The sequence below is a fragment of the Branchiostoma floridae genome, chromosome 9 (assembly GCF_000003815.2).
Source record: "Branchiostoma floridae strain S238N-H82 chromosome 9, Bfl_VNyyK, whole genome shotgun sequence".
Classification (NCBI taxonomy): Eukaryota; Metazoa; Chordata; class Leptocardii; order Amphioxiformes; family Branchiostomatidae; genus Branchiostoma; species Branchiostoma floridae.
This window is the reverse complement of record NC_049987.1, coordinates 7,205,890-7,216,613: the sequence shown is the minus strand read 5'-3', so window position 1 is coordinate 7,216,613 and position 10,724 is coordinate 7,205,890. Positions and strand designations below refer to the sequence as shown.

Here is a 10,724-nt window from a genome sequence, read left to right as displayed (position 1 = left end):
ATATGACGTCAGGGGGAATTTGCATATATCCCATGATGCACCGCGGTCTCAACTATATATACGCTCGAGCCGTGACGTCATCATTTGAAAAATGGCGGGTTCCGGTGATGGCAGCATCCCGGGAGCTCCCGTAAACACAGTGTTTACGGTTGAACCAAAGCTGTTGCAGGACGCTCCAGAAGTTTTACTTTGCTGTGTAAACACTCACCAGTTCCCAATCCATTTCTCGGGGGTTTCGTGCATCGAAGTAGCTACACGGCGCTGTCACATAGCAGTACCGGGCGACCCGCCGTCAGTGCGCCGGCTGTGCTTGATGCCTGATCGGAACCTGGATAGCCTGTTCGCCGGGGTGACTTCCCCAGTGAAACTACGGATCAAGTCGAGTTCTACCATTCATGTAAGGTTTACTTTATTTCGTAGATCTTTATCAGGAATAATTTTACAGCAACAGAAAGGCTACGAATTATAGGGGGCATGTAACGTAACGTACAAATTTTATCGACTTTGTCATGTTTTCCAGTGGCACTATATTCCTTTTTAACTCTGATTCAAATCGAGTTCTATTATAGTTTTATGTACTAGTATTTGATAGTTATTTCTTCATTTTACATCACCACCGGCGATTGTTTTGTTGTCGAGTATTTTCACAGAAAAAAGGTACAAAGTGATGTGGGACACATGTAATGTATTTTCAGCGTTGAGTCAGTAACGTTAACAGCTAACTTAATCGTTAATGCTTTTCCTTTTGCTTCAAAATATTACTGGGTATTTGAATAGGATTGAAAAACGTGTATAATGTGAAAGGTAATTTTTCCCAGCCACTTTATTTGTAAAAATTATTTGCTGTCAATGGTTTTAGTTTTACATCATTTCAGTGTTTGGGTATTGGAAGGGGATAGTTTTTTTTTACTGAAGACTCGCTAGCAATATTCAATTATCTTTTAAAAATACAAATACTAGAGTTTCACGACCCCATACCTTTGTCAAACAAATCTATCTTTACTAATAGTAGAAATCATGTCTGTCTGAGAATTGAGGCATTTACAAAAACTTGTTTCTCACTACAACCATTGTGGAATGGAACATGTTGTGAAGTATGTACATGTATAGGGTAGAAGCCCCCTTGTTAGGTAGCTTTAAATAATAATGCTTGGAACTTGGAGTTAAATAGAAATGGCTTTCTTTCAACACAATTGGTTAGCATAAAGTGTTGTGTTATAGTGACATATTGGTTGATTGCTGAATAAAAAGTTCTAAACCGAACTATGCGGCTCCAGCTGTGTCTCAGAGTCTGAAGGATGTTTGCAGTGTAACTGTAAGACTGTTGGCTTGAGGACCGGTAGTTCCCCCAGACAATGTTATTGCCGTAAGTTACTTAGTTTGCACGATAAAGGGATTCAGTGTGCATGGTTTTGCCCCAAGATTTGAGACCTTTGACCCATACTCGAAGGCCTAACATGTTAGCACCATGTGTGTGTTTCAACATATAGTTAGTGTGGTGTGACTGTGACAATCTTTAGAAATATTTACTAGTAGTTACTTTGCTACAATCTTTTTACTAGTTTTGGGATATTCTCTCTGTACGTTGTCCTTAATAACTGATATACGAATGAATGCTGTATACTCTCAACATTCAAAGGTCATAACTTAAAGAATGTGCATTACTTGAATTAGATTGTAGAAATCATCAAGTGGTAGTGGAAAGCCATTTGACTTGAAAAAGGTGTGTCACGGATTTGGATAGCTACAGATTTTAGACGATGTGACGACAAGATCATGCGGTTTGCGATGCTGCTGTTTTCATTTCTTCTGCTGTTTGCGTTACAAAATATGTCAAGACATGTATCAATTAGCCATGCCCTCAGAAGTAGGACCTGGCTCTGCCCCCAGACAAGTGATGACGAAAAATCATGTTTTGGAATGGGTCACGTCTTGGAATGCAGCTGGCATTCAACTTCGTGTTAGTTCAAATCATGTTTTGGAATGGACGGAGTTTTGGAATGCAACAGGGTTAACTAATGCAGTTACAGAACAATCATCTCCAAGCAGATTCTGCTTTTCTTACAGTTCGAATGCTCTAAAGATGCTGATAGGCAGCAGGCCAGAGGTACCCTTCTTTGGGACACAGAGATACTGCCAACAGACAGTGCAGCCTTCATACTTCCAGCAGTGACGACAGATATCCCGGCTGACTTACCGTACGAGACAGACATTCAGCCTGTAGACCCCAATCTACCATACCCTGACCATTGCAACTGTCAGATGTCTGAATCTGTACAGTCACCTCCAATACTTTGCGACATGCAAACAGAGTCACAACTAGACCCTCTTGTATGTAGCTTGGAGGACTTGCATTTTTCTTCAGATGGGGGGGAGTCGGATGACCAAGATCTAGATGCAGAGTTGGAAGAAGACGAAGACACAGATAACCATGCTGCAAATCGTATGAGTGGGCAGATTTTTTCTGTTGTTGGCTCTACGTGGCATACTAGTTGTCAGGCTGTGCTAGATAAGTGTGAAAAACTGAGAAGGGAGGGAGAAGATGTCAAAGTCCAGGTAGCCTTTGAGCCCACCAATATCAAGGATAGGAATGCCATCGTGTTTGAAATGTTCATAGAAAACACTTGGCAGATAGTGGGTTATTGCCCAGGCCCCAAAGTCCCCAAACTGACAAGAGCAATGAGAAATGGTTTCATCACTGAGATTGCGATGCACAAGTTGACTCATTCCTTCTGCTTCCCTGCAAAGAAATTCATGTACAAAGTTCAGGTGAAGATTGTGAAGAGAGGGATTTGGGAAGGCGATGCAAAAGACTACAGGTTCAATTCGGTCATTGTATAAAAAGTATAACGAGGCAACAACCCATCAACTCGATTTGATCTGTAGTTTTATTGGGAATTTTGTTACTCGCTTGTGCCTCCACTCTTAACTTTCTGCCCTGACTCACTATATTATTAGTGGAGGGCGATACCACATTGCGACTGCAAAAAAAAGTGGTCGCTGGTTGGATTAGGCAGTTGGTTGCTGGGAGAAAGGCAAAAACTGATATCTTATAAGGTCAGAACCCGTATAACACTTAGGACTATGTCTATACATGTTCTCCTCTTTCCTGACTTGCAACAAAATAACATCTTTTATGAGTATCATTGAGTAATAAAACTTAAGGTTCTGAAGAAAACAAAATCTGAAGAGCATGCCTCATAAGTTCAATAACTAGTTTGACAGTTACAATAACTAGTTACAATAACTAGTATAACACTTGCAACAATGTATATACCTGAGTTCTCTTCTTTCTTGACTTGCAACAAAATAGCATCTTTTAAGTATACATTCAGCAATAAAACTAAAGGTTCTGAAGAAAACAATATCCGCAGTGCTTGCCTCATATATACAATAACTAGTTTGACAGAAGGATACTTCAAAGCATAACTAGGCAAAAACCTGTATAACACTTGCGACAATGTCTATATATACCTGTGGTCTCAAGATCAAAAACTGATTGTCATATAAGGTCAATACCTGTATAACACTTGCAACAATGTCTATACCCGAGTTCTCTTCTTTCCTCACTTACAACAAAATAGCATCTTTTACAAGTATACATATACAGAATAAAAAGTAAACATACATAAAATAAAAGACTTAGATATATACAACAGTGGTGACAGGTGGAAACAAGTGGCTACAGGCACTTTCTTCTGTAAAAAAACAAACAATGCTTGGTACCATGACTAAAAAGTACATTTATATCAAAATCTCACTCATCAAAAAATCGGGCAAGTGGGGTAGGACATGAGCTTGCCCAATCAGCACTTTCACTTGGCTAGGACAATAAAACTTTTGGACTTGTCCAACCCTGGATGTGGATATAACAGTTTAAAAGTAATCTTCTAAACAGGTGGCAAGCTATTTGGGACCTCAGGCAGTGGCACTTCTGGTCTGTGCAGTATCTGCCTGATGGTCCCCCTGTTCCTGACCGGCAGGACACCCCTTGCAGTTGTGAAAATCGAAGCGTCTTCCCTTCTACAAGTGCGCAGTCGGTGTAGGCGCAGACGACCATCCTCAGGGTCATCATTGAAGGATGGGTAAGTGTCTTCTGCTTCCCTGAACCTCTCACTGATTGTCCAGTAGTAGAAAGGCAGGTCCGGGTCAATTCTCTTTGAGAATTCCCTGTGAAAGACAAATAAATAATTACAAACCTGTTCAAGTGAAATAATACATGCCATGGACACAAGAATTGTGCCCATACTGCCCATAATGACCTGTCCACAAGTGATTTGTAATGTACGTCGCAAGTACAATGTGAGTACATGAAATCTTTCAATAATTTTACAAAAAGACCATACTGTAAATGTTTGAAAAGATACTTAAATACCTGACTTCTGTAGGCCATCGAGCATGCAACTCCTTGAGGGTAAATGTGTTTCCCATGTGTCGGTGAAGTCCAGCAAAGAAACACTCTACATCGTCTGTCGTGCTCGCTCTTGGATGCTCTTCATAGCCAATTGTCGCACTCTCACTTCTCCGCAGCTCCATTGACTCGATATTTGTTGTGACCGCGATGAGGGTTTCTCGGCTCCACCCAAGTACTCCTCGACCGAACCTAAAAAAAGCGACCAGAACAAAGATATTCATTTCACTGGGTCTTTAATCCATCTAGGCATTCTCGAGTTATACTATTTGGTAAAGCCCCTATCTCACTGGATTTGCAAGTTAAAGAGAGCGGTTACTGCATTTTTTATATCTAATCATATTCATTGTGTAGGGTTTTCTTGCCTGTTGATGTCAAGAGTTGAGAAGTCTGGGGGGTAACGGCGCCATGGGGGGGAACGGTGATATGGCATCAGCTCATCAAGGATCATGTCCATCATGGCTGTGTTCTTCTCCTTCCTCTCTTCCTCTGAAAGCCCTCGGCCATCAGCTGCTTCATGCCATCCAGCAACGACTTCGATATAGCATGCTTCCCGGTGATACCCTCTGTGTCGGAGAAACCTGACCATGTTGTAGGACAGCAAGATCTCTGCATCGGTGACAGACTGCTTTCGGAAACCAAACAGGGCTGCCTCTGTTAGCCCTGGCTTGGGCTCACCATCTTGCGGATGGAGCGCTTCTTCGAGAGCATGGTGGTCAAACCACCGGGGAGGCTCTTTTCTGAGGTGACCAGCAATTCTCTTGAGGAGATGGCAATGATCTTCTCTTCTGTGAAGGTAGTTGAGGCCGTCTTTCTCTGGGACATACATGTGGTGTGTGAAATCAACCCCCTCAGTTCGAAGTTCCTCTATTCTGAGACGGTATCTGTATGTGGCCATTATTGATCGCAGCATGTCAGCCATGCACTCAGGCGAGTTGGCACGGAAGGTTGAGGGGCCACAATCTGGGGGCACGAGTTGTCCACGCAGTCTTACTACAGCATCCTCCTCTCTCATCTGCTCCACTGTTGTGAGTTTGTGGTATTCTTCAATCACTTCTGGTGGGATAGCCTTCTCCCTCATCTCTGTCAATGGCATGCCATTGTCATCCTCTGCACAGTGAAACCACAATCATCAATTAGTACAAACTGATGGGGAGTTCAGAGTCTATTGTGACATAAGCTGAACACATTTGGTTCGACAAGGGCAGAATTTGTGAGAAGATACAAGATGGCTTCACCATATTCCCCCTGCAGAATATCCCTGAAATCAGGTGAATTTGTTGCATTGTAAGTGTACTTGGGCCAAAGATATATCACACGGATAAAACATACTAATGTCAGTGGTACTGCACAGTCTGATATAATAGAGAGGCCAAACATTAAAGTCAAGTCAGCAGAGAAAGAAACTAACCTCCAACTTTCCGGAGTGACTTCAGCACAGTGTCAGAAGCCATCCTCCTGACACTGTCTTTCACCCCACGAATGATTTCATAGAGATGAATAGGGCGCTTGTTCCCAAGCGTCCTTAGGGAGTTGAACTCTCCATCCGTAACATCACCTGACAACAAATCACAAAGCACCACATCACTGATAGATTTGCAAAATGAAAAAGCTCTAAATGGAAAATTAGCTTTGAGTACCTAAAAAAGCCCCCAGCGCACAGGCTCTAGGGCCAACCCACTAGCATTGCACCAGAATATACCAATGGTCAACACCTCAGCAAAGACTACAGTCTACAAATGGACTTTATCATGAATTTTCGTTCAATAAAGAAGACAAATTTTCCTATAATGGATTTTGTTCAGCTTTGCATCATTCAACAGAAGCACTGTCATATTACAAAATACAGACAAGAGTAACACTCTACTTTTACTTTTGTGCTTTAACTTCAACTTTTGTCTTTACTATGTTTATAGTGGAGTTAAGCTTCACATGTAAAGTATAGACTCTTACCAACAGGTATCAGTCCCAGCTTCTTGGCCTCCTCATGGCACTTGTCCAGGAACTGCTGGAGGAACTGATCCCGGATACTGTGATATGGAATGAGCAGGATTGGCACAGCATAGGGCTTCTGATTTCGTCTTTCGTCAGACACCATAACGACCAATGCATGATCAGCAGCCACTCTCTTCTTCTTGAAGAGATTGTGCAAGTAGGTTTTGTTGTCTTCTCTCAGTTCCACCAGACATTGGGCCACACGGCCAGGTTGAGGGGAAGCAGTTCCAAGAGCTGCCAGCAGCCTTTCATACCTACATAATATAGAAAGCATGTGCATGAAGGTAAAGGTAAAGCAGTCATCCTCAAATGATGTGAAGCATAAATTGTGCTTTTTCAAGTAGCTCAGGTACATGTAGTTGTGCAATGCGGCTTTGCTAACTACTTGATTTATATAACTATGCAGACAGAAAATTGAAGTCAATATTTCTAAAAGTCACCTTTCATAGAAGGCTTTGGCCTGCTCCAGAAGGGTATTGTACTCTACCCTGTCCCATGCCAGGTTTTTCAGCACATCTGTAGATGAGTTAGCCTGCTCGAATTTCTTCTTATACCTCTTGTTTGCTGCCTCAAGGCCACCTTTCAGCAGATCAATGTCTTCTCCAAGATCCTGAAGGAGACTGAGGAGACAGGCCTCTAGATTGCGTGGCACGCAGGACTTCCCAGCTTCCCTGACAAGGACCATGCGTCTGTCGTTGTCAGCCCTTAGCTTCTCCAGGCTTCCATCCCCAAGATCAACGTCTCCAGCCCATTTGCCCTTTGTAGATGTCTGCAGAGCAACCTTCAAATCACAAGCATCAGCCTTAAACCAGACACGTGCTCCTGGCTTCATCTTGGCAAAGGATTCCAGTGCAGCGATCTGTATATAACAGAACAAACTTTACTGTATACTAATCTGATATGCATAAAATAGTAAAAGTTTTCCCAACATCCATGTCTATTCTTTAGTAGTGTGTCTACCAAATGAAGCTCAATAATTTCCATTCATAGACATCACAAGGAGCAGAACTGCTGATACTAGTAGTATTACTGCCAAGAAGAGAATGCCACTGGAACAATTTTTCTCTTTTTTTTTTAAGGTTTGCAAACTCACATGGATACTGGAGTTGCCATCAAACTTCTCATTCTGTGCCAGTCTGTACATGGTGTCCAGGGAGGGGGCGGCGACATTAATATGTGCCTGTCAGAGAAGGAAGAGAATCATATGTCAAATAAGACATGACAAGTAAAAAAAAATAGACAAAAATTACACAGTAACAGAACAAGATGTACTTTCTTCAAATGCACAGTATTTAAGTGCCCCTAATTCTTTCACAATTCATGTTATCATACTACTCAAGGTAAATATCACTCTGAGCCAGCCTCCTTAGTACTGTACTAACTTAGGGAATCTACTGGAATAACTAAGTATGTCAAATACATACAAAATGGAATTGAAAAGGTATCGCTATTATGGCAAATATTCAGATACTACATTAAGTATATGGACTGGTTATCATCACAATTGAAAATTTGTGAAACATAAAAGCCATCTTTATACATGTAGTAACCTTCAATGGGTCCAAGTCAGTGCTTTCCAGGCCACTCCACCCTGGCCCCCGAAACAGCCTCAAGAACCTGGTTGGAAACTCAGCACACATGCTCTCCAACCAGCTGGCATAGTCTGGAGAAATGCTGACCTACAGAACATACATGAGTACCATTGTATAAATTAATACCATAACAAGTTGGACATAACACTGTCTCTTGCTATGAAGTCTGCAATCTTCATCATATCTGATATCACCATAGATAATTTGTTCACACCCTCCTACCACAATGAACAAAGTTCCTGATCACACTTCTAATTGCCCAACACTACATGGCTTGGGGCCTGGCTAATTGCACAGGAAGATGGTAGCAAAAATGAATTGGGGTTTTCGGAAAACCCTGTTCAGTCCAGACAGGGAAATGGGGCGGAAAACCCTGTCCAGTCTGAAAAGAGGGTCTGCATAGGGGTTCCTGGCAATGCTTAAAAGTATTACTTCAGACAGCACTTACACAGCATAATGAGTGACCCAAAGGTGCAATATGCATGCACACAAAGTCAGTTCTGTCAAATGCAAAGTACCCAATTAACACTTATCTGGTAGGACATGAGGGGAGAGAATTGTCCATCAAACAATGGATAGTGAGTGTCCGTCAATTTCGGGTTGTTAAATAATGGCAATACATTACAAAGACAGGCTTTGAAGAGCTGGTCTGTTTAAATCCTGGTCTGTTTAAATCCTGGTTTAATAGAATGACTGCGAAAGGTTTCAATATCAACACGACTTTAGTACACAATGTTATAACATTACATATATTTTACAATGCACTACAATAAAGCCGAGATGGCATTTTTCAAACGATAGTACAAGTTGTGAGCTATATAGAACTATGTATCCTTTTAAAAATAATGTGTTTTATTTGCAAAATTATGCCGTAAGGCTAATAGCATGTTCAGTCTCAAAGACTTAAAGAGTAGACGTTTTTTATATGATGAGAAGTAACAATGATGGATGATTTTTGTTAAGTAATAATTTTTGTATGACATTGTGTCACACTTCAAGTTGATGTTATTTTTTGTGCTTAGCCGTATTAAAGATAAAAAAAAAATGTTGTTGTATACTAGTACTTAGTAGCTTACACCGTATACCCCCATGCAGACCCTCTTTTCAGACAGCTTACAATGTATACCCCCATGCAGACCCTCTTTTCAGACTGGACAGGGTTTTCCGCACTCCGGACTGGACAAGTTTTTCCGAAAACCCAAATGAATTGAGGTAATTAGTTACAAAATTAGACAAAACTAGCCAAAACAACAAACAAAAAACTAAGAAGGCATTCTTTACTGGAAATGCTATCATTTTAAATTAGTAAATCAGATAAGTATCATTATATACTGATGCTAACCTGATGTACATTGGTGGCACTGAAGAACTCCATCTGGTATTGTAGTAATCCAAATGGCATCCTGTCAATTTGGAGCAGAGGGGTGGAGGTGCCAGGCCTGTTGGTGCTCAAGATGTGGGCAAACTTGTACAGGATGTTGGGCTTGTTGTGTTCTTGTAGGGTGGACATGGCATTGATGGACTTTGAAAAGAAGTCGGTTGGGTATGTGGAAATATTCTTTGCTGTAGCTACAACTGAGAACAGTTTATCACCAAAGGATAGAACTGAAGATGATTGAACGATTTGAGGAAGCAGCATAAGCATGAAAGAATCAAATTCTGATTGGGTCAGTGCCTTGCAAGAAGACAGTACTGTTGTGACATCATCCTGGCAGCTATGTTCAGTTTGTGTTTGCTGGTCCACAGTCAACTTCTTTGTCTGGCATCCCCTGCTGACTGTTTCTTTGGTTTTCTTTGCACGGCTGATTGAATTCGTCTCAAGACCAAAAGACTTCACAGCAGCTTCAAGGGATTCGTCGAATTTCGTCCTCCACTTCCTGCACCTGTTCCTCACTGTGTTTGCTGTGAATAGAAAGAGAAACAGTGTGTCACTTAAGAGAAACCTTTGCTATTGACAAGGTATGACTTCATATCCCAACACCTTGAGGGACTACACTCACACTAAATGTGAGAAATAATAGAACTTCTTTTGATTTCTATCAGTTCTAAACTTGTTGCAATAATCTATCAAGGTAAAGACAGCAAGAGCCATTGTTTTTCACTGACCTGAAAGAAGTTCACTGCTCCTGGTTGCCGTCTTGATTGATGTTGCAGCCTCTGTCCAAAAGGGACTGTTAGCGTGCCTCATTGGCCAGGATGCTGTGTCAGTGACATTTTCATCCTGATCAAGGTGGCTTAGATCCAAAAACTGGATCAATGCCTTGTCCTCCTTATCAGTCCACTGATGGTGTTTCACAGGCCGAGGGGACTTGGCCAGTTGAATCTTTGGGGTGAGCATGTGCCCCAAAGATCGTGTTATCTGTTGCAAATACAGGATACATGTAATTTGTAGCAACAAGGAGAAACTATAGCAAAGTTTGCTATAGTTTAACTGTTACTGAGTGTCATCATCAGTCTTGGCTCACCAATCTTACTCGACTTCTGAATAGTTTCTGCAGGGATTCATGATGTAATAAACATACTATGAAATTACATCACATCAGTGCACTATGAAATAACATCACATTAGTGAAATAATTGTATTAATGGTATAATTGACAACAGTAAAACTGTCCTTAACCTGTAAGGTCATCAGTGAAAGCTAACAATTTGTAAATTTGCTACATCCTGTTGGACCATTCCACAACAGCCAATGATGATCTTGATCGAGGAAACATTTTCTGTCT

At 41.4% G+C, this 10,724-nt stretch overlaps 2 protein-coding genes across 2 annotated transcripts in view; both read left to right on the top strand.

The window, feature by feature from the left end:
* LOC118423039 overlaps positions 1–36 on the top strand; it is a 5,386-nt gene extending 5,350 nt beyond the window's left edge. Inside the window, exon 6 of the mRNA XM_035830933.1 lies at positions 13–36. Within this exon, the coding sequence (XP_035686826.1) occupies positions 13–36 (24 nt within the window). The remainder of the gene's footprint in view (positions 1–12) is intronic.
* On the top strand, positions 15–3,890 carry LOC118423104. The gene is made up of 2 exons (XM_035831097.1): positions 15–397; positions 2,068–3,890. Exons 1-2 carry the CDS (start codon positions 92–94, stop codon positions 2,839–2,841), a joined length of 1,080 nt encoding a protein of 359 aa, XP_035686990.1. The 5' UTR covers positions 15–91; the 3' UTR covers positions 2,842–3,890.
* The last annotated feature ends 6,834 nt before the right edge of the window (positions 3,891–10,724 follow it).

What these genes read in the sequence shown, in the direction of transcription:
- LOC118423104 (XM_035831097.1), top strand. Translation starts at nt 92, where the DNA reads ATGGCGGGTTCCGGTGATGGCAGCATCCCGGGAGCTCCCGTAAACACA. An exon ending in AGTCGAGTTCTACCATTCAT is followed by an intron (nt 398 to 2,067) that starts GTAAGGTTTACT and finishes CTTTTCTTACAG; the next exon opens with TTCGAATGCTCTAAAGATGC.